This window comes from Strix aluco, chromosome 7, assembly GCF_031877795.1.
Source record: "Strix aluco isolate bStrAlu1 chromosome 7, bStrAlu1.hap1, whole genome shotgun sequence".
NCBI classification, from domain to species: Eukaryota; Metazoa; Chordata; class Aves; order Strigiformes; family Strigidae; genus Strix; species Strix aluco.
In genome coordinates this window covers 4,974,099-5,001,761 of record NC_133937.1, presented here as the reverse complement: position 1 = coordinate 5,001,761, position 27,663 = coordinate 4,974,099, and the positions used below count along the sequence as shown (strand labels likewise).

General features: G+C 38.7%; 1 protein-coding gene across 2 annotated transcripts in view; it reads left to right on the top strand.

Annotated features, from left to right (window-relative positions):
• The window catches only part of TET1 (tet methylcytosine dioxygenase 1), an 88,741-nt gene extending 61,652 nt beyond the window's left edge, over positions 1 to 27,089 (top strand). Inside the window, exons 11-15 of one of the 2 annotated variants that reach the window (XM_074830280.1) lie at positions 1,677 to 1,766; positions 2,243 to 2,380; positions 9,001 to 9,021; positions 10,640 to 10,979; positions 15,994 to 27,089. In XM_074830280.1, the coding sequence (XP_074686381.1) occupies positions 1,677 to 1,766; positions 2,243 to 2,380; positions 9,001 to 9,021; positions 10,640 to 10,979; positions 15,994 to 17,135 (1,731 nt within the window). In that variant the 3' untranslated portion in view covers positions 17,136 to 27,089. The remainder of the gene's footprint in view (positions 1 to 1,676; positions 1,767 to 2,242; positions 2,381 to 9,000; positions 9,022 to 10,639; positions 10,980 to 15,993) is intronic. The other variant, XM_074830281.1, reaches the window with a different exon arrangement.
• Positions 27,090 to 27,663: the final 574 nt, after the last annotated feature.

Here is a 27,663-nt window from a genome sequence, read left to right as displayed (position 1 = left end):
ATGCCTTCTACCGCAGGGTAAAAGCAGTTGCCTAAACGAGAAGATTACTTAACCAGGACATTCTCTAGATGTGTGATCTAAAAGCGCATTCCCTTATTTCCCTTTTTCCATGGAAGTTGTTTTAAAGCCTCTCTGGATTCTGCAGCGGAGAGGGGATGAGGGTGGCACAGCACACAGGTACTGCGTGTGCCTGCGAGGGAAGCACGTGCGCCCTTAGGCTGCCACTGTGCAAAGCCTCCAGCTGTAGGCAGCAGTGGTGCTTGGGCAGTTGCGGTCTGCGTGCAGGTTGTCAGTGCATCTCAAACAAGTGAAATTACTGGTAAATAATTTTTTTCTTCATTTGGTTTTGTCATTAATTTTTCTAGCAAATACTTCTTTTAGCTAAATATTGGATATTGATGATTTTGCAGATGACATAAAGCTAGGAGGTATAGCAAATTAAGAAGATGATAGTTCGAAGTCCAGAAAGATTTGGATCATTTGAGGCACTGGATGGAGTGAGATGAGGTTAAGGGTGTAATATACCTAGGTAAGAATAGTACATAGGATAGATAATTAAGGATGCGTTACCTTCGATGCAGTTCAGAAAAAACCTATAGTGATCAACAGTTAATAAAGTGGCTGTTGTATGAGTTAAAAATATGGTGGCATTTTGTAATGTAACATCACGTTGAGAAATGTGAAAGTATCCTTACATGTTTATATACATTGATGTTTACAATACATGGTGATAAGTGGTTTGTGGGTTTTTTTAAACAAAATAAAATAAGCTGTTATTTTTTGCCACTATACAGCATGCAAAACTGAAGCTGCGGTTGTCTCTCAAAGCCTGGCCCTTGGAGGAAAACAAAGTAGGGAGTATGTCACCACCCTTTTCTTTCCCAGTTGGGTGGTGATTTTCCTGAAAAAAACAAAAATTTAGGAAAAGAATTTAGGAATTGTTGCTGTATGTAAGAGCTTAAATGTTACACTGCCATAGAAGCCCACCTAGCTACTTCCATGTTTATATGGCTTACACCAAGGAAGGGAATATTACTTCCTAATCTAGTAGATTAATCTAGTCCTGAGTTTTGCACCTCCAAAGAACAAAGGAGTTACCAAATGTTCCTAATAAGATAGAAATGTACCTAATATGATAGAAATGCACCTCTTCCCCTAAGAGCTGAAATTAACATTACATGCTATTGGGAGTTACTCGTATAATTAAAAGAAATAGAAGACAGAAACCTAGGATTCTTTTAGCAGGGCTGCATTGACATAAGTTAAGGCCCCATAAGCAAAACACCAAAAGACCTGGGGCTCCATCTCCACTCAGCATGTGGGATAATTTGTCTCTTCCAGGTGTACTTCTCTAGTTTGTGTGGAACATAACTCATTCCTCAACTGTCTATGTATCGGAAGGGGGAAGTGATGCAGAAATTAGTTCCTTGTGTGTTGGGTTTCTTTGCCCTAGCAGATATCCTCCATTGTTACTTGGTTGACTTATATTTAACAATGTCATGCAAAAATAAGCTATTTATGGTTGGGGGCAAAAGGCAGCAAAACAGAAGTCAGATTAGTAAAATATAAGATAGAGGTGGGCTTCCACAACTTCACCGACTTGTCAGGCATCTCTAAACAGGATTAGATTCTTTTAAAGCAAATTGCAGCGCTCTGAATGTTGCCTTTCTCTGCAGGAGGAACTTCTTGAAAATAATTTGCAAACTTTAGCTACTGATGTGGCTCCGGTTTATAAAAAGCTTGCTCCTGAAGCTTTCCAGAACCAGGTAGGTCTGTGACATCCAACTAGTGTAGCTGTAGCTCTGAACAGGCAGCACAGTTTGAAAAGAAGACGAAACCCCAAAGTATGTGCATGGGCAGAAGCCACAGACCTCGGGGATGTGGTGAATCCGCTTGCTTACTTATGGTGGTTGCTTCATTTGGATGGTTTTAAAATACTGCACCTTTTTTATTCAGCTGATGGTTACGTTATGCCCTGAGCTGTGCACTTGTCAAAGGCTTACAGATAATACTCTAAGTAAGATGTTTTTAGTATTTAAAGACATTTTGACTCTGACCAAGCTGATTATCTCACTGATATCCCATCCTAAGTGTTGCATGTTTCATAGGAAAATACGTGTTTTCGTGCTTCCTGATCATTCTTACTGGCTGCAGTTCCTCAGTCACAAGTGCAGTTGTGGCTCATGGGGTTCCAAGTCGCTCACTTTCAGTCCCAAGTACCTGTAGTTTATTTTCCTTTTAGGTGGAAAATGAACACATGGGCCCAGACTGTCGGCTCGGATCCAAGGACGGTAGGCCTTTCTCTGGTGTGACAGCTTGCATAGATTTCTGTGCCCATGCCCATAAGGACACACATAACATGCACAATGGAAGCACTGTGGTACGTACACGGGATTTTCTCATTTCTGCTCTTTACTGTTGTGATTGCTGTGTGTTTTAAAATGCTGCTTCATTTAGTTGGGTACATTTGCATGAAGGTTTTTAAGGTATCATGAAATAAATTGCACGTTGCCATTTATACATTCCCACATTATTTGCATATATTTATTGCTGGTCTACAGAGGACATAAATTCCTCTTATTACAGAACAGATCAAGAAAGGTATGGGAGGGATCTTTCCTAGAAAATACCTTAATTCTTTTAAGACACCCAGCCCCTTTGGAGAGAATTGGCCATAGGCCAGATAAGCTATTCACAGCAGAGGTTTGATGTTCAAAGGCAAATAATTATCTAAGCAAGGAGCTGTACAGACCGCTGTAGAGGAAGAGCTAAACCAAACTGATTCATTATTAACTTAACTCCCTCAGGCTCGATTCTCAGCAAATTCACTTTTTCTTGCACTGTGCACTTAACCAGGCTTCATGTTAGTATAGTTACTAGTCAGGAAGTAGAGTGTGATGTCGTGGTGAAGTCAGGTGACTATTATGATCTTTAAATCTCAGTATGACAGGAAAACCCACAGATGTGGGGGTTTTGGTGTGGTGGTTTTACCAAACACCTGGCTGGATTGCGAGTGATAAAATCAGTTGGGAGTTACTCAGTTAAGTGATCTTTTAGAAATTGAGACCATAGTCTTGAAGAAACACAAGCTCAAAGGAGAAAAGATAAAACTGGCAATCTGTGGGTTTTTGGTAGTTGGAGCATTGCAGTGCTCTAAATAGCTAGGATGACTTCGTGTACGTCAGTGGAGGTTAACACTCGAGAATAATTTCTCTATCAAAGGATGCATATCTGGGGAAAAAAAAAATTCTATCTGAAATCTCTGCCTATTCTAGACATGGTCTTTTTTTTAAATTTGGAAATGAAAATGCATTATTATATTGCTGTGATTCAATAAAATGTTGCATTTACACATATACTTAGCATTTCGCATTTGTATGTAACAGCAATGAAATAACTGGTACAATTGTTTCGTATTAATTGTGTGCTTGTATGTTGGGCAAATGGCTGTTAATTTAACGTATGGAAGCAGGTCCTGGAATTCACCAGGAATGCCAGTCCTGAATAGACTTAATATTTTTGCCTAGCATTGAACGCCACTTATATGTGGATATTCTCTAAGAAAATGCTGAAAGGGTATTTTGCGAAATATTAGTAAGATGCTATGAGTAAGCTCATGTGTAAGTACAGTCACCACAATGCTTCTGAAGCATAGCAATTCAAACCTCTTAAAGATCCCAAATTTGAAAATGAGACTTCCTTTTCATGACAAACTGCATGGTATACTACTTCTTAATGAAATTTAATTTAGGTATTCTGAAAGTAATAATGTTTTGTTAAGTGATACATTGCCTCTTAACTTAAAGACAAAATGAAATGGAAACAGTCTGCTACTCATTGTGCTATTGGATCCCAGAAAAGTCATAAGTTATGGCCAGAAGCAGCTGGAGGAAAAATTAGCCCTTTTTTTGAGGAATGTATTGGAGAATAGTTCTACAAATGTATTTTTCTGTAATCATCTGATGTTATTTCAGCTTCAGATTATCCTTGCTCGTGTTGATACTTTATTTCTGTGGGTTGTACATGGTGCGTTTGCAAGTAATTCCAAATCTAAGCAGCATGGGAAATTATGACCTGTGTAAGGTCATTGCATAGGCCAGAACTTACTGTCTTTCCATCACGTTCTGCCAAATTTTGTAAGTCTTGCAGAACATCATCAAATCATTGTAACTGCTGAAAACTATGCCTTGGAATCTGATTTCCATCAGATAGCTCACTCATACAAATAACTATTGCATACCTGATATTCTCTTTAGTTAGATTTGATACCTCTTTGTTTTAATATACTTGCAACAGAGGGTTGTATATAAATAGGAAATAGTTGCAAGTATGAACACGCAATTTATATACTTGAATTGGGGTGTTTGGAAGGTGAATTAGAATTCAGAGTTACCCAATGATCTCTATACAATAGTCTTCACAGCGAGAAGACGCGGGTGTGATTGAGAGGACGTACAGAGTTTGCTGTCTATTAGTCTATCTGGGTATATAGTTAGTGGTATATATTGGGGACCTACAGTGAAAAATGATGTTGTTTTGCAAACAGGGTGAGAGGATGTGCTGGGCTTTCTTCAGTCTAGGTTGGCTTGATGATGATCGAAACTGAGGTTAATTTTGGCTTATAACCAAATCTGCAGCAACATAGGAAAACTAGGGGTAAGAACACAAAAAGAAATTACTACGTGTGATTCTAGCATCTGTCTGGTCACCTCCTGCATTCCCATCTAGTTCCCGAAGCCGCTTTGGCTTCCTACTTAGTTCGAAATACATCATGATTTATTATAAATGACTGGTGGTGATGGAGGAGTCATTTACGTAACTGACATATTTTGTCTGTAAAACATAATATATGCAAGTAATACATCTGACCGAGGTGACAGCTTTCATATAAATAATTGTTTTCTGATAATGTTGTAATAAACAGAATGAGAACAATTTGCACTGCCTTACAAACCTCAAACATCCAAAACTATTCTTTTTCTCTTGTATTTTGTTTATTTGATTTTTTCAAATGGTAGTCACACCTGACAGTTTAAAGTCTGTACAGAGTGTACTTGTAATCTTGCACCTCGTTAGTGTTGGTAAGATTCCTTCCCTTCCTCCTTAATCCCACACAAAGTCTTCATTTGTAAAATCTAAAGTTTCTCTAGACTAAAAAGGTTAAAGTAAATGCCTTATAAGATGGTATTTGCAAATGCTGCCAGCTCTTACCTATCTCCACTACTCACGGCATAAGTGACACCTTTTTATTTTCTCCCTTCAGTTGTTGGTGAATCACTTTTATCACAAATATGAATGGAATGGTGCACAGTGCACCAAAAGTAAAGGAAAACTAGAAATCTATTTGAATTATTTAAACCAGACACAGACATGAGTTCAGCAAAGCACTTAGATGAGTTTCACGATAAGCATGGAGTTTACCGTATAGGTAATATATTCTCTAATGAGCTGCCAATAACAATTTCCCTGCTCTGTCTCTGCCACAATTTCAGAAAAGCATCCTTACATTTTTCTGGGTATACCTGTTTTGATGATCAGCTGCATTATTTATATGCGACTCTGAAAATAAATGAGGCTGTCATTTTTGTTAGCTGTGGGGGAAAAAAGTCTTGGAAATGTCTTCTGTGGATACAAGATAGAATAGTACACCTTACCTTACGTAAATTGAGGATTACCACAGGAAATTTGATTTGCTGATTATCTTTCCTAGCTAGCAGAATCATGCCCTGAATTTAGCAGATCTGCTTTTTGGTAGAAAAGCTACAAATAAAAATGAATATTCCCTGTTTTCTCTGTAGTAGAATGAAAACACTTGGCAGTTCTACAGAGGTGTGAAGTAACATGTTTATCTGAAAGAAGCAAAAGTAATTTCTGCCTACAATTTGAGGTTTTTAAGAACCTTTAAGTCAATAAATATATCATCCATTTTTACTCAGACTCTTTTGTCATCTTTTAACATTCTCTGAAGGGCCACTGATGTACGTTACAGCTGCAGTGTTAGGGTGCAGTGTTCCTTGTGGATATGAAGCTAGACCGTAAATGAGCAACACACAGATAAAAGCTTTAGACTTATTTATGGAGTCTGTGAAATGTAAGTATTTTTGTTTCTTTATTGGATTAGCTGCAGAGGATCACCTTCTTTATACCTGTGTGAATCCATTTCAATCACTGACATACGGCGTTTCACAGTGACCGGAACAAAATGGTTCATGAAGACTTCGCTAGTTCTGTAGCACATATATGGGTGTTTCTCATCCTTGCCCTCTTTGCTGGGGTTGAGGAAGGAGAGAGACTGGCTGCAATTATGTGTAATCATTGGTGCCACACAGTCTGTAGCAGGCACTGTGGAACAAGGGGAGGAAGATGCTTCAAGGGCAGCTGCAATACAAAATTTATTACTGGCAGCAGAACTAAGTAGTGTCAATCAGCAATCCATCAACAAACTGTTCCTGATTTATTTAAAAAAAAAAAAATCCTCTGCTCTTCACTGTATTTCTGTAGTTACAGTTAATCAAGTCATGGCATGTAGGTCCAGGCCTTTGCAGTAAATGACAGAAAGTCTTTGAATGGTTAAACTACATTCTGACCGTGCCCACAGATCCCTCGGTGAGCTACAGATGTACCAGATGCTTAAATTGGTGGTTCAGATTATAGCAAATAGAAGAAAAGATAGACCCCCCAGGGCTGTAAGGGAAGGATTTTTGTTACTGTTCTTCATATCGTGAAAATGGAGAAACATTAGAAGTTCACTCTACTAACCTGTGAGCTCCCCGACCGCGGTTGGTGTGCCATGCCCGTGTTACAGACATGCTGTCTGAGGGCACTCCTCTGGGTGTATATGGCGGGCAAAAGGCAAATACGCTTGGGGCTCCCTTCTCTGGCTCTCGGGCACGCTTGTTCAGGGTGTAACAGGCCAGTAAACGACACGGTTTGTCCCAGCGGTAAAGGAAAAGCAGCATTGTTCATATTTGTACTGGTAAGCAATGATGCAGCAGCACCTCCGAGTCCCAAGTGACACCTTCTCTGCCTTCCATCTGCAAAGGGGAGATGAGCATAGGAAACTTGATTCCATCTTTCATGTCTAGAGAGGCTGAGTGCTTTGCTGAAACTTGAATTTAAAACATCTGTCCTTACGACATGGTGGAAAAGGCTACATCATTGTTACGTGTGAAGTTCAAGAGGACAAAGGCAGATCAGAGAGTCCCAGAATAATGCACTGGGAGCTGTGTGGCTATAGATGTTTCTCTGGAGATCTGTGGAGGGAATTTCATTGAGTTCATGGGTGCATTTTTAGTTTAAAAGAAATAAAGTTTTATGAATATGCAGGTTTTACCATGACATCACTAAACCCAGAATAGGTGTTGGTTTTGATCACCAAGCACACGGGAAACCTAAACAAACCATTTGGCCAACATTTTCTTTGGCTTTTGAGCATCCTGGATGATTTAGCTGCATGTTCTGGAAAAAGTATTTAGAGTAGCAGGATATGCAGTTTCACTGTGTAAATGGGCTTTAACAGAGTCCATGATTTTCTCATGTTTGGGTTTAATTTTGGTCAGTTTGCAGCACAGGATCAGTACCAATGGAAAATACTGCTTTTAACTTCTCAGCAATAGCTTCTCTTTAAGTTTCCTAATGGAATATTTTGCACAGATTTGAATATTAGAGTGGCTTTTGAAACAGGTGTTTCTCATTTGGAGGATTACTTCAGCTGTAAATTGCTAGCTTATCTCTAGGGCCTTAATTTATAGCTGGTTTCCCCATAACAACTTTTCAGCTACCCACTTGCCACTGTGACCTTCCTTTTATATTAAAATACATTATGGGGGACACTGACCTTGAAATTTTACATGTATTAAATTTGTTGCCATGGTATTTAGGCTGTAGGTGTGTGAGACTTCAGGTTTTTAACATGATTTTTAATATAAATTTCTTCATTTTATATATTTTAACCCCATATTTAATATATTGTGTGTGTTGGAGTTGATTGTACTTTCACCGTAATTCTGCCAATACACTGCAGCCCTCATCTTCTTTAGTTCTTCAAAACAGTTCATTGGCTTTCTTGTTCTAAAGAGGGTGTTGGCTTTGTGATAGTGACAAATACTAATTTTTCCTTAAAATAAGTTTTCTTTCAACCAGTACGAGTGATGATTTTTGTCTCTGCTTGTATGTCATCCCCTTGGGCAAGCCTTGTGAAAATCTAGAGGTAATCTACCTTTGCCTAATTGTAAGTCAGATGAAAGATTATTATAATACATTTTTGAGTAAATCTTCTTATGGAAAAGAATAAATCTAATAAATGTACAAGATCAGTTTTCCATGGAAGTGTCTGGGGAAATGCATGAAAACTTAGAACTGTTAATTGGATGAGGGTCTGTTTTCAAAATAAGCAAGATTGTGGATTGAATCTTCAAGATTTGGACACTTCAGACTAGTGCATGGGTCCAGACACATACAGCTTGGGCAGAATATTTGAAAAGTGACAATCGCATGGCTTCTGATGAGAACAAGTGGGAGCTAGACCCATCCGTGCTTATTTTATTACTGCTTTTGCCTTTAATTTAGAAGGGGAAGATGTGCTGGGCTTTCTAAGAACAAGACATATGTAATTGTGCTCTCTCTACGTCCTACCCTATTTCACCCTTCCTGAGTAACTTGGAAACTGCTGGCAAATCTCAACCAGATTTCACTGAACTTTCCAGAAACGGAATTATCTTAGAGATATGAACCTCTTGTTCCAAGCTGTGAAATTTCACTGTTGAGTGGGAGGGACGAATCCAGGAGGCGGCAGGAGAATCCGCGTGCATCTGCTGGCCCAGTAGCCAGGAGGCACAGAGCCTCAGCCAGGCCCTGCCTCCGTGGGGCACGGAAGGGAGCAGGGGTAATGGTGCTGGGGTTGGGCGTGTGGGAGCGCGGGGACGGAGAAGTCCGTAGGGAACCAGGCATCATTCGCTGCTCATGGAACAACTTGTTGTTTTTTCTAAATCTTCCTCGTAGTCCAAAGGCTGCCCAGTAGAGGTAAGTACGCATGGAGCAAGCACATCAGTAAACGTTGCTCATCAGCTTCTAATTGTCCCTTCACTTTGCCTTCTTAAGAGCCCTTCTTTCAATCCTTTCAAAATGCCACCTGGAAAGCTCTTCTCCTTTGTCTCTGCCCCTCAAATGTTCTCCTGCTGCTGCTCTGCAACTGTCCAGCTTTGCATATAGCTATCTCTAAAGCCCTAACCACCACCTGATTGATTTAGGATTTTTAGTTTGTGATTGTCGTTTTATTATTCTGGAAATAATTGTGTGATGCCTTTATGTGAAAGCTGTGCTATAAAGAAAAAAAATGTTTGTTTCCCTCCCCCCTCCCCCTAAATAACAATATTCTTCTTCTCCCCTGGAATGTTAGGCATGGGGACAAGATTCTGGGAAATTGGATTAACTGTTTATGATAGGCATCACATTCAGCCTACACAATGATGGAATGATAACGTTTCCATTTAGGGAGTATCATCTCATCCTTGGATGGCACTCAAATTCCTGTACGTGTGTAGTTAGTAACTCCCTGTGAAATAGAGCCTTAACTAAGCCATGATATTAATGCATGGCTTTCTAGACATGTAGTAGATTGTTGTGAAAAACAGTAGTCTCTTAGGAGTGGAATCAATAAAACTGTAAATGACGTGACTATTTGCACCCTGCTCATACATGTAAAGCTGTCTCCATCCCTTGGAAAGCCCAGAATGAAACCAGAAAGCATACTGCTGGTTTTACCGCTGCTGTTAAGTATTTATAATGGCCGGAACTCTACAAGTGCTGAAAATTTTAAGTACTGCAGACATTCAGCAGCAATTCAGAAAAATTGCAATAAGAAAACTGTTGCAGTAAGTTTGAATATTTATCCACATTTTTGATATGCCCTTATCAAAGTGGATCTCCTTTCGGCTCCGGTATCTCACAACACATAATTTAATAAGGGAAAGTAGGTCAGTGGCCTAAGAGAAACCAAACATTTGCTGCGTCTTGTGACTTCATTACAGCAGACAGCCAGAGTTGGGGAAAGGTGTTAATCTATGAAAGTGTGTTTAAAGAGAGAGGGAGGGAGGAAGTTTGAGCTGAGATTTGCTAAAAATACAGAGCAGTATGAGTACCTGTTTGGGTTTTTTTTTTCCATTTGCCAGCCAAAACAAAAACCAAAACAGGTCCACGTCATAGAAAGGTCTAGTTCAATCCAAAAATAATATTTCCTTTTTTTTTCATATTTTTTAGTCCTTAAAAATCAATGTGAACATAAAATATGTAAAAAACAAACAAACAAAATCTGAATGCTTAGGAATTTACAGTATATTTACAGCTCAGATTATTTACCAAGGTTGGTATATATTTGTGGATAGTGTAAGTTGAGCCAAAGGTTTGTTTTTCCTGTCCAAGACATATCTGCCTTGATCTTATTTTTCAAGTACCAATAATTTTTCTGCAACATCATAAATCAAACAAAATATTTGTCAAATCTTTGCATTTGAAAGACCCATAGTATTGAGGCCATAAAATATGAGAAAACAATGAAGTCTAGGATGACTGCTTAAATATTTAAGTGACTTTTGTACTTTGTGTATGTGGCTGTATTTGTAAATGTTTCTGTTCTTGCCAGGTCTGTACATTAACGAAGGAAGATAACCGGAGAGTGGGGGTGATTCCAAGTGATGAGCAGCTCCATGTGTTACCTCTTTACAAAATTTCACAAACAGATGAATTTGGCACCGAAGAGGGACTGGAAGCTAAGATAAAAGCTGGAGCCATACAGGTGCTCACAGCTTTTCCCAGAGAAGTACGAATGTTAGCCGAGCCTCTCAGAGCTACCAAGAAAAAGAAACCAGACACGAGGAGGACCCCGACTGAAAAGCAGCCATTAATAGATAAAAAATATTCAACACCAGTAAAGCTGAAAACTGAAGCCCCAGAAAATCTTGGCAACACTTTGCATTGTTTAGGTGAGTGATGCTTATTAAATTCTGCCAGTCTCTTCTGATACTGTGTTGCCTCTTACCTGTCTGAGGGGAAGGAAAAGCTCCTTAATACTTAATTTTATAAAGCACTTGTATATTCTGCTTTTTAGGGGCTAATGAGCAAGTCATTGTGGCCAATATTCTCTCTTGGCACAAGAAAAAAAACCCAGATGTTCGCCCAAAAAGAAGTTTGTGGTGGCGTGTGAGCACCAGTGAAATATTTCCAAATTCCCTTATTCTAATAAATAATGGTAGTAGTATCAACTTGAAATACTGTTGTAGGAATGTTTATCTAAATAACCAGCAGGAATTTGTCATTTGAAAGTATGAGAACTGTGTTATCCACTTCCTATGAAAGACAATTGCTTTCTCAGAATCCGAGTTGATGTTAATTTCCTATTGATGGGCATCGAAACTGCTGCAAAGCAAGAGATTGCAAAAAAAAAAACCACCCAGGTTTTATCAAATAAGACAGTGCTTCTCAAATTGTTCCTTGGAATATTATTAGCAAGAGGTGGACTCTGTCAGCAGCTAGGTGAGAGGTACAAGGGGATTACTGTGGTGAGAGTCTTCTGCTACAATACGTGTTTGTGCAACATAGACTTGGTGGAGCTGTGTGGAGGCGCTTTTGATTGATGTTGTTGTACCTGGGGTCAGATTTTGGACCCGTACTTCAGAGGATAAAACTATTCTGTGGGACTCTGCACTAATGAGAAGTAGAAAAGAAGGAAGAGGTGGAGGAAGCCATGGACTTAGATTCTGTGATTAAAGGGGGGAAAAAAAAAAGTAAAAGGAATTAAAGCATAGCCTGTCTACCTGTTAGGAAGAAGAGAGGAAAATTAGCCAACCTGCTATAATTTTGAATTTTATTTCATGAGAGACATCCAGATATATGTAGTAGATTTAAGGGGGCAAAATAATAGTTAAATGTATTTAGAAGAACGTCTGCATTTTGGGGGGATAACATTTTTTTTAAAAAAATCCAATCAACACATTTTCATAATTTGCAGTGAGCATCCTGCTTTGTCTCAGTAGAGGAGTCAGGGCAACCAATAAACTTTGCATAGAGCAAGATGGAATAAGAACAAGAGAAGTAGTATTACTGACACCCCTAGGAAATTAGACAGACATTCCGTTAATCTACATGCAAGTTTGGGAGACACAGTCCAGGCTTTGAAACAAATATAAAAGGACTCCTCAGGCTGAGGACAACGTCCAACAATAACTCTGAAGCAATGATTAATAACTTCCATCGTGCTCGGGGTAGACTGGAAGTCCTGGAAGCATTAGAGGACTCTGGTTTGGGAAGGAGTTCTGAAATTGTCTGATCTCACTGCAACGTTGTTTTGAAACACTGCAGTAGAGTTTTGAACTGCCTACCTGTACGTGACACTGCAGTTACAAACAGGCGTGGCCTCAGTATCGGACAGCCATGCCTTTAACAAATGGTACAATATCCAGAGTTTTTCCATATGCTTTGGGAACACAGAACTTTATTCCTTGAACATGCAAAAACAATAAAGAAACTGTGTAAACAAGCCAACTTACATAACTTGTTTGGACTTCAAGTATTTTGGCAAAGTAATTTAAAAGGGCTGCTGAGAAAAATAAGTCACAGAGTGAGGAAGAAATACTTTTATGAGTGAGAAAGTTGTTCAGAGATGGAAAAATAAGAATATGAATAGAAATACTTAGTTTCTGCCATAAAAGTGCAGGTTCTGTCATGGAAGTTTTGACAGCAGAATCCCTCAAAATAGATGTCAACGCCTGTAATCCCCAAATCTGCCGATGCACATATTGCTGCGCTTGGCTATGTGAACGATTTCCAAGAGGCTTCGCTAACTGGGCAGCAGTGGCAGAGGAAGTTCGGGTTTGCAAAGGGCATGTGTGCTCTGCGTGAGATAAAGAACTTGAAGCACTTACGCACATCATTTATGCGTTTGCTCTAGTCGTACAGGAGGATGCCTGGGTGTCACTGTAAAGACCTCGGCACACCACAGCTGCCCTGCCCCACAGCAAAATGCAAAGGTCTGTAAGTTATGGATTTAGAATACTACAGTATTGTACTTGTACTTACAGGTCTTTTGTGGTTATAGGGGATCACTCATTGATTGGTTCTTTCCATTCTGCCCGTGGCAAGTATAATTTTAGTCCCGAGGAATGGAGAATTTCAGTCCAGCTGAGATTGTTAGGCTTAATATGAAAACAAAATGAAAGGGCCTCTGAGAAAGAGGATTTGAAACTTGACTCTCCAGTAGTCACTCGTGACGGTAAACTGGAGGAAAGAATTGATTATTTAAATCAGGATCCCTTCATATTAATAGTGGCATTCAATTCTGGTCACACTATTTAAATATAAAACAAAAGACAAATGATTGAAAAACAGTAAAGAAAGATAGAAAAACTTACTAGGGGAAGAAAATAATATTGACTGTAGTTTTAGGTAAGCAGTGAATAAAGTACTGCTAAAGGTACGTTAGGCAAGTCAGATACTGCTATTAAATTTTCTCATAATGTAGGAACAAAAGAATACTTAGCTACACTTCAACTGTAAGGGAAAAGGTATTGATAAATGGTGTATGTACTGTATGGTACTTGATTTACTAATGAGGGCAAGAGTTCAGAATACTCGCTTGGCTTTTTAAATATCAAAAAGAATACGGAGAACATGCAGTTAGGTGAGATAACTGTGGTATATGCTGTCAGTCATGTTTTCGGCCATGTGAGGCTATTGCTCTTTGGAGTGGCCTGGGAGGATCGTGGAGGAGTCCCAGGCCGGCTGTGCCACGCTGCCCATTACATATATGTAGTATGTTCTTTTGAAAGAGACCTGGCTGTCATTTCAGAGCCATTGCGGTGTTCCCCCAGCTGGAAGGCTTGAGAGACTCCTCTAACCTGCACGGCTTCACCACATGCAGAGCTGGAAATTAGAGAGGCCCCTCTTGTCCTATTTACTGTCTTTACGTGGCAGCAGATGGTGGTGAGGAGAACCTTCTGAGTGCTCAAGAGAGATTAAGTCAGCTTGGTAGAGAGTGCATATGTGAAGACTTGGTTTGAATCTCAACTGTGCCAAGTCCTTTGTGGAAACGCCGTGTATTAAATAGGGTGCACTTGGCACGTCCCTTGTGCCAGCAGCAAGCAGCACAACTGTTAATTTTTACATTTGTGCTAATGCCGAGAGCCTTTGAAATCCTAAATACAAAATACATATTAAAGATAGAGGCCTTACATCCTTCCTTGTATAGTCCTGTCATTTAACCATGTTATTCCGGACAAAGAGACTTTACAGACAGAAAGGTTATTTCTGTCTCCATAAACACTAGCAATTCTTCTTGGCCCATACTGGATAGAACAGGAGATGAGCCACCAGCTTGGAGACAGTTTCTCAGCTGACCACAGCAGAGCAAGTGGCCACTTGAGCCGAGAGTTCCCAGCGGAGGTGCGCCAGACCTGCTTTGAGCAGGAGCTGTTCCTGGGCAGCAGTGCCACCTTATCTGAACCATTACTAATTTCCCTCTACCTATATATTTGACTTAACTTCTCTTAATCTCTGCTACTTTGCCCCGCAGAGCAAGGAGCTTCTGGCAAGAGGTGGGGAGTTTGCTGGAGCCACGGCCATTTTGAGAGTGCTGTGGTTGTTAAAACTTACTTTCAGAGAACGTAGGTGTCTCTTCAGAGATGATGGGAAGGGCCATTCTCAGATGCTGTGTTTCAGATCTTTTGGAGGAAGGCCTTGGTCTGGGGGGTGTGTTCTTAATTGAATGCTTTGAGTTTGATTGCATAGAAAAGGTTTTTAAATCGTTGGTGTGGTTTCCTTATGTCCCTCCACAGCTTCAGTATATTCATTCTAACTACTGTGTCTATAATTTATCCTACTTTGCCTTTTTTGCATTCCTATTGAAAGAAAGCTTTTTAATCCATCACTATTTATAAATTATTAGAAGACAGAATAGAAGAAAGAATAGTTCTACTATATTCGGTAAAGCAATTAAACGTTCTGTGTATTTATGGAACAAAGAAGAAACACTGACAGAGATGGTCTTTTATGAGAGTATGCGAGAGCTCTCTGTGGGGTGCCAGTCTGCCAACAAAACACGCGTAAAGCAATTTCAGGGCGTGATGCAAAGCCCATCGAAGTCATGGGACTCCTTCCCGTTACCCCAGTGGGCTCTGGATTGAACTTCCCCATGACGAGGAGGAGTCATCTGAGGAGACTGTTCCACAAACACGCACAACTGCAGGGTGCCAGGACTGGAAATTGATTAGGGAGCTGACATAAGTTGAACAAGTATGTCTCCACAAAGACCTGAAATAATTAATGTGTGGCAATTAGATGGAAGACAGCCAGATCACATGATGCAGCTTTGTAAGGATGGATTTACCTGGAGTATGTTGCCAGAAACTTTTTTTTTGGAGAAAATTTCTGAGTAGTTACTTGCTAATGCAGGAATCGTTGTAATTCAGTAAGTTTTTTGCTGCAAAGGACAAGATCTGTAAACACACTTTTTCCTTCGATCATAAGGGGTTAAGGCAGCCAAGAATTTTAATTGTTTCGCAGGTTCAATTTCAGACAGACTAAATTTCACCAATTATGTAAAAACTTTTACATAACATAGTGCTTCCTGCTAGCCTGGGCAGTGCTGAAGGCCAGCAGTCAGCTGCTGGGAAGCACTTGTGTAGAACTGGGCTGTGAGAATCGGGACTGAGTGGTTATTTCATTTTATCTGTTTATTTTCTTCATCGCTCTGTGAAATACTTTTCTATTCTATATACCAGCAGTCTGACTTGAAAAGGTTAAGGCGTTAACTCAGCAAGGTTATTGTGTCTGTACTTAAGGTTATAGAGATATTCCTAAAAAGATTAAAAAAAAAAAAAATTTGAAAAATCTGTAGTCCTCATGTATATCTCTCATTTTAGAAAGCAAGTATGAAAATATTATAAAAGGTTTATTTTATTAAGTGAGGAAAAGTACTTACACTTTGGTGTGCATTTTTTTTAGGGAACAAAACAGATGCTTTAAAACCTGGAATAAAAATGGAGACTTCTGATCACCTCTATGCCATGAAACATACTTCAAACACTACTAAAAATTGCTCTTTATTAAAACAGTATACGGCTTCCTCCCCCTTTAAGGTGGATAGTTTACATCCTTATTCATCTTTAGCACATAAGCCTGGCATAACAGCAGTGACTAATATTCAACAAGATTTTTCAGTTCCCTACGGGTATTTTGAATGCAGTAGTAAGCAACCTCATGTGACACCTTATGTTAATTGTAAGAACTTTGATGTGTCGGTCAAAGATTATACTGGAATTTTGCTGAATGATAAGATGAATGGTGTGCCACCGGTTCTTCCAGAGGTCACTGCTCCAGGCCCCCCAGCCCATAAAGACCCCCTGCCCACTATACTTGAACATCAGCCAGACAACCAGAATTGTCAGCTTCAGTTAGACAATTCTCCTTCTTCACAGATGATCAGCTCTTGTGATCTGTCAGTACCGCTAAGCTCTCCGGCAAAGGATGCAGTCGGGAACGAAGCTGACTGTTCCCATGGATGCCCGATGGAAAAGGGCAGCTCCCATCGAGAACAGATGTGTGACTTTGACTGTGGTGACGAAAAGCAAAACAGTGCACTGGGACAACCGACTGATTCTGAAGAAAAAGCTGAGGAAATGTGGTCAGACAGCGAGCACAATTTTTTGGATGATGACATTGGCGGGGTTGCTGTGGCACCTTCTCATGGTTCTATCTTAATTGAATGTGCAAGACGTGAACTCCATGCCACCACACCTATTAAAAAACCCAACCGCAATCATCCCACAAGAATTTCTTTAGTTTTCTACCAACACAAAAATTTAAATGAGCCAAAACATGGTTTAGCCATGTGGGAAGCAAAGATGGCTGAGAGGGCGAAAGAAAAAGAAAAAGAAGCAGAAAGATTAGGAATGGAGAATACTGAACTAAACTCTAGCAGCAGGAAAACAAAGCAAACAAGTGAAAACAGAGATATTTTTTATGAAGACAATGAGTTCAACCAAATTCCATCACGCAGAGCATTGACAGTAACTAAGGATAACGTAATAACGGTATCTTCTTATGCCCTTACACGAGTTGCAGGGCCTTACAACCATTGGGCATAGGGTTTAGTATCAAATGCCTCCTCTTGGTGCAGTGTTACACAGTGTTTCTTTAAGGTGCTGTTAAAGAACAAGTCTCGTGTCGTTTACTATTTGCTCATCTCAACCATTTTAAGGCTGAGGTAAAAAAAAGCGGGGGGGGGATTTCTTCTTAAACTGTGACTTTAACATTTGGTGGTGCTCAAGCACATTTTAAGCAAAAAAGAAAAAAAGTTGTATAGTTTTAATACATTCTAAAAAAGATTTTGTTTAGGTTATTAACCTTGATTGAATCATTCAGTTTATTACCTTTAGGAATTTATATTTTGGTGCTTTAAATCAAGTCTGTTTACTACAAAAAATCATTTATAGGGATTTTAACAGGTTCACATTTTATGGTGTTAAATCAAGTTATACAGTAATAGCTCTACACAGCTCTTGGTGCTTAACCACATCAAACAGTTAAAAATAAATAAGCTGAATTATTACTTCATGGTGCCATTGCTTTAACAACTTCCAACCATTGCTATATAGTCCAAATTACAGATAAATCTTTTAGAAAACCAATGAATTTTTTTCTCTAGATTTGTCATTATGTATGAAATGAAGTTATTGGTAATGATGGCTGGAAGTTGTTTTTAAGCTGTAAATATATATTTTAAAAGCACTTTCTATTTTTAAAATTAACTTGAAATAGTATAGTATAAGGATCATATTGTCTAAGGTTTGTGCATACTCTACAGAAGAAATCATTTTATTCTTGCTGTGTAGAGTTCCATATTGTTACAGCTGCAGTATGTATGCTAATAGCATATGTGATTGTTTTTAGACTTGCCCTTTTTCATCGAAGATTTTATGTTGCATATAAACAAGTTATACAGAAACATTTTATTATTTTCAAGAGAGTGTACAAACATGAAATTAGGAGACGTCTCGTCAATCCGTGTGTTGCTATTGGGAGTTAGGAATATTATTTGTTTTTTTTAAAGGCAGCATTTGTTATGATTTCTTTGAGCAATAAGTGCATAAGTCTCATTCGTTTGGAGCATTATAAGTTAACACAACAACCAAATGTTCCTAATGCCTCAGGGGTAGGATTGTTTTGGGATTAAAAAAATACCCCCTAGAGTTGCCTTATTCTATTCTGGAAAAAAAAAAAAATAATAATTTGGGGAAAATACAAAGGAAGTGTTGGAAAAGTATGAAATTTCTAATATTTAACAGAAAATTTTTCATTAAGAATAACCTATCTGTAATATTCACCAGCTTTCTAAGTTCAGTTTTTTTACAAAAATGTTTTGTAAATTTTTTAAGTGATTTATACATTTCATGTAGAAAGGTTTGTATTCTTCCTTCCAAACACATGAAAGTTATGTTCTCCATTTCTGTTGAAAAAGTGACATATCATGAAATGAATATTTGCTAAACCAGAGGAAAAACAGACACTCCATTGCTTTTAAATACTGTAGCATCCCACTCTTCTTTCTGATTCTCCTCTCCTATGTATTTCTTTTTTAAACTTATTTATTTAAACAAATTACCAAATGACAACGTTAGCTAAGGACCGACCTCATCCTGCAACTTCTTCCATGAGCACAGCTCTGCGTAGCCATACCTGCCCAGTCAGAGCCAGGAGGGGCCCGCTCAGGCCAGGACTCCTCTCGTGACTCAGAGCTGCAGGATCAGGCCCCAGAGACGAAGCTGTACCTTAAATCTGCCTCGGAGTCCTCCCCGCCTGGGTCACCTGTAGGTAGAACGAGGTCAGAGTTCTCCAGTGCGAAAATATACTAATAATATACTTGATAATATTATAACGTAGTGGTGCTGTAACAGAGGAATATGAACTATCTAGATCTGCTTTATTTAAAACCTAGACAAGGTGCTTTTTCCTTGAAAAGTTGAACTGTAAGCGCTATATTTACAGTTTTGGTACGAAAAGTACATAAATTGTATTTTTAACACATAGTGCCAGTTAGGACCTTGGTGCTACAAATACTTCAATGCGGCTGTAGATCACTGAGACTGTTCTCCTGTATTATTATTAAAGTGCACATGTGTAGTGTTTGCAGGAGCAAGGTCTGAAGTAGCAATCACTATGTAACGACCTTGGGTTCAATTCTACAGATTTCTGTCGAAATTAACAAAAATGTTGATGACAGAGGATGGCCGAATTGAACCCATTCTTTGTATCTTACCTATTTTAAGTAAAATTTGTAAAAACCGGGTATGCTGCAAATTTTAGTTCAAAGCTTAATATTAGTTCAAATAGAGGATATGAAGGGATTGTAAATAATAATAAAACAAGACCAATATTATGCCATCGTTTTGTACCAGCAGTTTTATGCTTCTTGACTATGTAATATACAGTATACATCAAATCATTATGGTATTTTGTGTGCCTTAGATTTCCATTTTAAAACTTGTATATTTTTGGTGAGCCGAAGATTAGTAAGAATTCCAGCTGTCCATACAGTAAGTAGTACTGTACGTTCTCTAGCTGTTCCATTCATGTATTTGCTATCTGAAAACCCTTGTCCGACACCACGATCCATCATTTACACAACAGATTAGTTTACTGGTTTCACTGATAGTGCTGATAGCTTTAGTTTCTATGAAAGCAAATTGAAGAAAATCATTTCTCGTTCAGCGCTCCCATGTGAATTACAATTTTTCTACACAAAATTAGTAAGTTAGAGCCATCTCTTTTACCTTTTTAATGATCGGAACATTTTAAGTGGATCATTTTTACTTGAATCTTCCCCTATAAATGCCCATGTTTAACTTATGTACGATTAGAAACTTCAAGATAAAAATGTTCCATTGAAAAACCAGCAACTTCCCTCAAAGAAGGGAGAAACTGCAAGGTGGATCTAAAAGGATACCTCCAAACATGGCCCCTGGCAAGTCACTGCCCAAGTGACTGCACCGGTAGACTTTCAGTAAGTCCAGGTCTACCTTTTCTGAAATGGCAATTTTAACAGCGAAAAGTATACCTTAACATAATAGTTAATGCTATTAACCAATAGGTGCTAAAACTCACAGTTACAACTTTATTAAGATTACTTACATGAGAAAAATATATCATCTATACAATAAAATATCATTTGTGGTGCTCTTTTCCTTGGCTGTCTATCACGTAACTACTTTTTCAACATGTACCTAACAGGCAGGGTAGCTGGACGCTTTTATGTCCTGCTGTGGCACACAGCAGGTTGTGATTTGAGAAGCTACTATTTTCTATTGCTGACTGCGGTATAGAAAATGCAACTATTTACTGTTTTTACAACTGTGTGCTATTTATTGTAACATTTCAGAATATTTATCAGTCTTGTACACCAATTATGTTGTTTTGAGTAAGGTTATAATTTTATAACAGTATTTGTCTCTTAAAATTTGCAAATCTGTGGGTCTATTGCTTTCCTCTGCAGCCCACACAACCACTTGTCATTTGCTCTTACCCCTTAACAAAGTCCTCCCAGGATGGCCAGATCAGGAGCTGGGTCTAAAATTAAGGTAGCTGGCTGGGGCAGACCTGCACATTTCACTTGGTTTCCAACAGCTGGGACTGTGCCCTGGGTGAAAAACCAGAAACTGGTGGGTTCAGGTGTGGGCTGGTGGTGGGGTGTGGTTGTCTTTTGACCCTATTTCACAGCACGCGAGCAAAAACTGTCCTGATCCAACATGGGACACCTCTGACTTGCCAGAAGAAATGTCTCTTGTCCCTTTCTCCCCTGGGCACAGTGCTGCCACCCCACCTTCACTCTGGAGGGAAGGAGCAGTGCTTTCTGCAGGAGCCGCTTCTCTTTGACTCACCGAGTCCCTGTTGGAGTTACTGCAGCCGTGCCCAGTGAAGCAGTGAATTTTATTGTGCAGTTTCTCTGCGCTTACTGATTTGTAACATGCTATTGTATTACAGAAAATAGAAAAAATTATTTCTATTAAATATTTTAGTCACAAGATCCAAAAAGCTTTTTAAGAACTTACTAGATGATCTTTAAGGTCCCTTCCAACCCAAACCATTCTATGGTTCTGTGAATTTACAGATACTTGTGGCTTTCTACCTGTAACAGTTGTATTCAGATTTATTTTTTTTAAGGACTTTCTAAGATAACTTTTACTTAGGAATAACTGCTGTTAAAAGTCCTTATCTTACCTATGACAGTGCTTCTCTATACTTAGAACAGGAAATAACTGTACTATCTTAAGCAACATTTTATGTTAAGCATGAGTAAATGACAACTTTGTTGGTACTTAAGATTATTTGTAATGTACAGCTGTTTGGGTTTTTTAAAGACCTTTTTAATATCATTGCAGTATTATGCTAAATTTGGTGGGTTACATTTGGGTCCTGTTTTTGCTGCAGCCCGGCTGACTGCAATGTCCTCATTCATCAAGCTTTCATGCAATTTTCATATTTAACTGGATGGATGTGAGTAACAGTTGACCAAAGTCTGTGCTGGCTCAGGCCCTTGCAACCCTACAATTAATAGGTTTTGCGAGGACAGATGGGGAGAGATTTGGAGTAGATGTTGTACTTCTGGTTAAACACAGAGGTTATAGTGTTTGTAGCATGAGAAGTGATTCAAGGTCTGTAGAGAGACATGATACCTTCACCTCAAGTTTCAGGCATGCAGGCAAGTCCATTTGAGATCACCTTCAGGCGTGTGCTCTTGACAGCTTTTTTGATTTTTTCTTATCTGATAGGTTGTTCGATGAGAGGTTAGCAGGGAAGCATGCTAGTGAAACTGCATCTTTGTGGGTTTATATTTAAAATGTAGGGTCAATCTTGCCCTTTTACTTCCCATGAAATTTCTCTCATGTGAAATTAGCTCCTTTTATCAAGCAGTCATCAGCTTTGTCATCCATTTATATATATATATATATGATTTTTCTCTTTTTTCCTACAGAAATCTTGTAATTTCTAGGTTAACAGGAGGAAATAACTGTGCCCTCAGATATATAAAAAGCTAAATTGCACGGCTGATTCTACACTTTGTATATGTTGACAGCAATTACATTCAGGCAGTGTTGAACAAACTCTCTTTTGGGTCTGTTGTGGTCACTAAAATTCAGATTAGGGTCTTTGTGACATATCTTCCATAAAATTGTTTTATTTCCTGTGTGAAAGGTGTCTGCCCAACTGTGACTCATGATGCTGTCTATGATCTGATCTTAAATAACACAACCAGAGATGAGGAACAGTCCAATCACATTTGGAACTTCTGGCTTTCTTCTTAGTTTTATCAGGTGTTGCTCTGACTTTCAGGAGGAAGTGTAGAGGGAGTGTCAGTGCTGCACTGCAATCTCTGTGTTAGGGCATTGTTTCTAAGCAGTAAGGATGTGTCCTCATGTCACACAGCTGTGGATATATGTACAAATTCATCTCTTTCCACAGTTCCTCTGGAGACAGTAATCTCTCATTTGTTCTCTGCCTGCATATACTGGTTTAAGGAAAAAAACCCCAAAACATAAAGAGGAGGGAGAGAGTTGGTCACCGTTTCTTTAGTCTGTGTAGATGAACAAGGTAGCGAGCACTGCTGTCACCACCAGTCTGCTGCTCCTTCCCACGGTCAGGATGGAGAATATGGAAAGCCGATGGGACACACAGCATGGTAAGTCACAGGCAAAGCTGGGAAGGTGCCATCGGCTTTTGAGCCTCCTCTGCACACACAGTGTAGCTGCCAGGGTACTTCTTCATATTGACACTTTTTTGGGCACATCTATCTTCAAATACATAAGCTTTTTTTATTTAGGCTGTAACACATTTGTGTTCTCCTTTAATCTTAAATAGGGTGGCCAATGTCAGAAGTCCTGAGGATTGGCTACTTAGTGGAACAGTACAGAAACTGGCTTCCGTGTCTTCTGGAATTACCTGATGTTTAGTCAGTTTTCACAAGTTGTTCACATGCTGCTCTAGTATGTTGCTGCAAAATTATAATTACATAAAGGAAAGAGTTTTATACTTGAGGTTTTCTCAAAGACCAAGGATTTCTAATAGTAGTATCTAATCAGGCACCAGTATACGTACGGATCACTTCTTCTAAAGTGTGGTTGAAAAATGTGTCTTGTTTTTATGACTTCCCTATCAAAACATTTTTGGTTATCTTAGACGAGTGAGCAAAACTTTGTTTAATACTGTCATTTATATACGTGACTAAATTATGAAGACTTAATTCTACGTAATGCTGTGTTGTCTCCCTGAAGAACACTTAATTTGACTAGTGTTGGTTAGTAGGTATTGCTTGCTACTCTGTACAGATGACGTCGAATGCTACAGCCACCTTTCTTACTCCATGGTCTCTTTATGGCTCGTCTGCTGCTGCGGTTAGCTACAGATGACATTATAACCTGCTGCTGAATGCTGTAAATGCTTGTGACTACTCCAGAAGTCCTTTGTGTCCCTCTGCAGATCTGCTTCAGTACTCGGCATTAGCAGTACAGCTGTCAGCCTGCTCGTGAATTCCCCACACACACTGTCGCTGCTTTGTATGTAAATCAGCCAGTCTTCATCTCAGGAATATCATAAGAATTTATTGTCCTTGTGACTCTTCCAAAATCTGTCATCTTTTATTCGCCTGTTCTAGGGTTTTTTTTTCCTTTATGTTCTCTCATAGGGAGCCTAGAATATTGCAGTTGGAGATTCTTTTCATTCCAAGAAAGAGGTACAATTCATTATCTGTCACAATCAGTGTTTTCTTTCTTTTTAAATCAAATAATCATTTTTCCAGTTAATTTTTAGATTTCTTGATGTAATTGTTACATTCTGTTCTTATATCTGCAAGCAGCCAAACAAAAGAGACTTTGCAAGTCCAGAAAACTCTCACACCCCTGAGAAGGGGAAGTCATCCCTTCTCAGAGTACAAGGTTTTTGCATCTGTTGCTAGCAGCTCTGGAATGCCCTCTTTTCTTTCGAGTTACTCTACCAGCTCTGCTCAAATCTCGACATAAGACAGATGCTGCAGACCCTGCACAATTACAAGAGCAGGAGTGTTTCTTCACATCTTCTGGTTATACCCCTGTGCAGCGATCAGTCACAGTTCTTGTGAGAAGCCCAAGTATTACGTAAGTTAAATGCCTTAACTAACATAGGACTGCTTGGAAAAAAGAGTGGAACAGTAAATTATTTTTTTTTCTTCCTCTGTAGCAGCAAGTGGAATTGATTGAGCTTGAGCAGAAAATAAGTAGTTACTGCCTTTTATTAAAGGGTATAGGGGTGTCAGCATCACTGTTTTTCTCTTTCCTAGACAAAGACTTCAGGATCCTTTTTTCAATCCAGTTCCCCAGTTCATCATCCCAACATTGTTTGCAGTGTTTAACCACATACTCATAATTTTGGTTTTGAAAGATACAAGGCACTTCTTGATGCTGTATCCTTAATTCTTCCCACAACAGTATATTTTTCTCTTTTCTTCTACTGGACCGTTACATATGTAATTTTTCCACACACACTTAGATTAAAATGCTAGAATCTTCCAACAGCATACTCGCAGTGAATGCAGGACTGGGGTGCTAAATAACTTCACGTGAAGGTGACTTGCCCTGTGTGGTGACCGATTAACAATGCTGTTTTCAACCCTTTGCACACTTTACCAGCTTTCCTCATAAAGTCAGAGGATGCAGGTGTAGACCTCAAAAAATGACCTACGTAAGGAGGGGGGCAGATTTGGCAGTTAATCTACAGAGTTACCAGTTACAGCAGATGAAGTGTATTCCAAAGAAGTGCTGCTGCAGTGGAGCAAGGGAACTGCTAGTTTGATGTTCAGTATCGCAGTTGTTGCCACAGAACATTTTTATACTGTTGTGGAAAGTTTTGTGACCTGATCAATATTTTACATGTATATCTGTATTTTTATTATAATATTGTAATGGCAAAGGGTCTAGGGTTTGGGAGTCGTCTTAAAATAAGATTGAAGGCCCTGATTCTCACTTATACTATTGTCCTTTGCATCCTATTAAAAGGATAAAGGGGCCTTAAACAGATGTCGATTTGGCCTGCATCCTTCGGAGTATCCCATTACACTGATAATGGTGTAAAAGGTCAGTAGTATAAATCAAAACTGTTACCAAATGACTGATTTGTACAATCATCTGAAATCGATTTCATGATATCCCTATTGTGCACATACTGGCCAGTAATATCCAGATTGTTCTTAGTTTAGAAATACAGGCCGAAAAAGAAACTGGCTTGGTTTTTACCAGGTTTAAGTATTTACTTATATTGGCTGCCCTTTTCCCAACACTTTACAAAGAGAATGTGGTATAAGATTTGTACCTCTAGGTAATGGCCTGGCCAGAAATCTCACAGAATTGTCCATGATACTATTTCTAAGCTTTGGTAGTTTTTCTTAAAATTTTTCTTGCTTCCCTTCATCATAACTCGATCCCTTTTACTTGATTATATAAAATGGGGTTGTGACAATCTACAGAACTCCGTTCTTCTCTGATCTAAGACCCAACAGGGTGTGCAGTATTGTGTGGTGTTGTCACACTGGGCTGAGTTTTGAGTCACAAAGCTAAAAGCCAACATGTTCTGACTGCCCTAACTGTGGTGATACTCAACAGTGAAACTGTTGGCACTGCCCTGTGTGCTTGAGTCATGCAGAGCTTCCCTTGCTGCCAGTGGAAGCTTTATGTAAGCGTCGAGCCCCGCTACATTGCAGTTATGAAATGCAATGCCATGCAAACTTCTCTTTCAAAAAAAGTTTGAGGAAAAGGAAATAGATTTTCATTCTTAAATTTCTAAACTGCAGTGATACTGCAGAGCCTAGTGAGAACAGATTTTGTACTAACTTGGTAAATGCCAGTCTAATCCATGCAACTCAAAAGGCAGCATCTGAACTTCAGGAATTGCTTGTCCTCAAAATGAAAAAATAACTGTAGGCAAGAAAAACAAATGTGATATCCAATACCACTAAAAGAAAGCCAGTTTTAACCAATACAAAGGTTCAAACATTTCAGTCTTTAACAATTAATTACGATTATTTGTTCAGTTTGAAAGGGACAGCTCTTCATAATGTGGCAATATCCCACCAGGTCATAAATACTGTTCAGAATTTGCTGTCGTAAGAAAGAACATTAATATGTAAGGACACACTGTACTGAAATGCTATGGCTAATGAATTCTTTCCTTCTTTACAAAATTAAAAGATTAACAGTATGCCAAAGCAAAAATTAAAAGGTCAGCGCTTTCTTTCTTTCCTTCTTTCTCTCTTTCTTTTTTCTTTCTTTCTTTTTCTTTTTTTCCTTGGGATGCATTTGATTTTTATTTTTCGACTTTGAATTTGAGGTTTTGGATTATTTCCAGTTACCAACCTACTGTATTTAGATCTGGAACATAAAATTAACTTTTTTTAAACAAAATATGATGTACAGGGAGAAAAAAATCAGAAAGAAAAAGCACTTCATTATGTCACAGTATTTACAGGAGAAAGTATAAAAATTAGTTCTTTTCTCAAAAAACATTTGGGGCCTGATTCTTTCCTAGTATAACTGAGCATAGCTTCACAAGGCTGGTGGAGCTGTGAAGAGTTACGCTAGCTGAGAAACTGAACCTTAAAATCTTCTTTGCAGACAAGGGAACCCTTACCAGCAGTACTTGAAGACTTGTGAGTTGTGACTGCATGTTACTTGAAAGATCTAATTAAGCTATGTTTTTTGGTGCAAGCAGTTGTTGTACATGATTTCATGTTTATGTAGCAAGATGCATTGAAATGTTGATACTAGTATTGAAACATACATGTAAAAATTGTTGTTGTGGAAATTGTCTGTTCTATTTTTCTTGTGTGTCTCATCTGTTTAGAACGTAAACTTTCTTTTTTTTTATTGTCCTAACTGAATAAGGCTAAATGAATACTGTAATTGAAAATATATTTTAAATCTTGTCATGAGTTTTTAAAAAGACTATTACAAATTGTATCATTCCTGATTACACAGAACTTTGTGGGTGGTTTTAAATAAATTTTATACTTCTATTTTGCACTTAGTCGTCTAATTTTTCTTTCCTGCATTTTTCATGCATTTCTTCTTGTAAGATGCTTTGAGAAAGAAAAGAAAGTCATTTTCCCAAACAAACCAAAACAAAGTCATGCTGAAGTATGTAAAGACTAAAAATTTAGGCCAGAAGAGCCTGTACCATACAACTTAGAGAAGTTAATGCCCTGCTTCATAATACAGCATATAATGCTACATCTATGCCTGACTTAAAGTGATTACATGGCTTGAAATTTTAGACAAGGAATAAAAATTTACTGATTCTAAAGCTAGAAATAGTCTAGTCTTGCAGCATATCTGAGGGTGCTGAGAACCTCATCAAAGATGTTCTGACAGTACCAAGGAGTTACTAGTCTTTAGATGCTGTATGTTTATAAAATTTATCCTATAGTCAGTAAAACAAAAGTCAGCAAAACACCTTGGCAAGGGAGGAGAGTAAGAAAATAATTGCTAATAAAAGTATGTTCATCTTAGGAGCCATCTTCCCTGCAGAAATGTTGCTCTTTCCACTAATAACCATTGTTAAATGTAGGAATATATGTGTGAATTAAGTCAGCCCTAC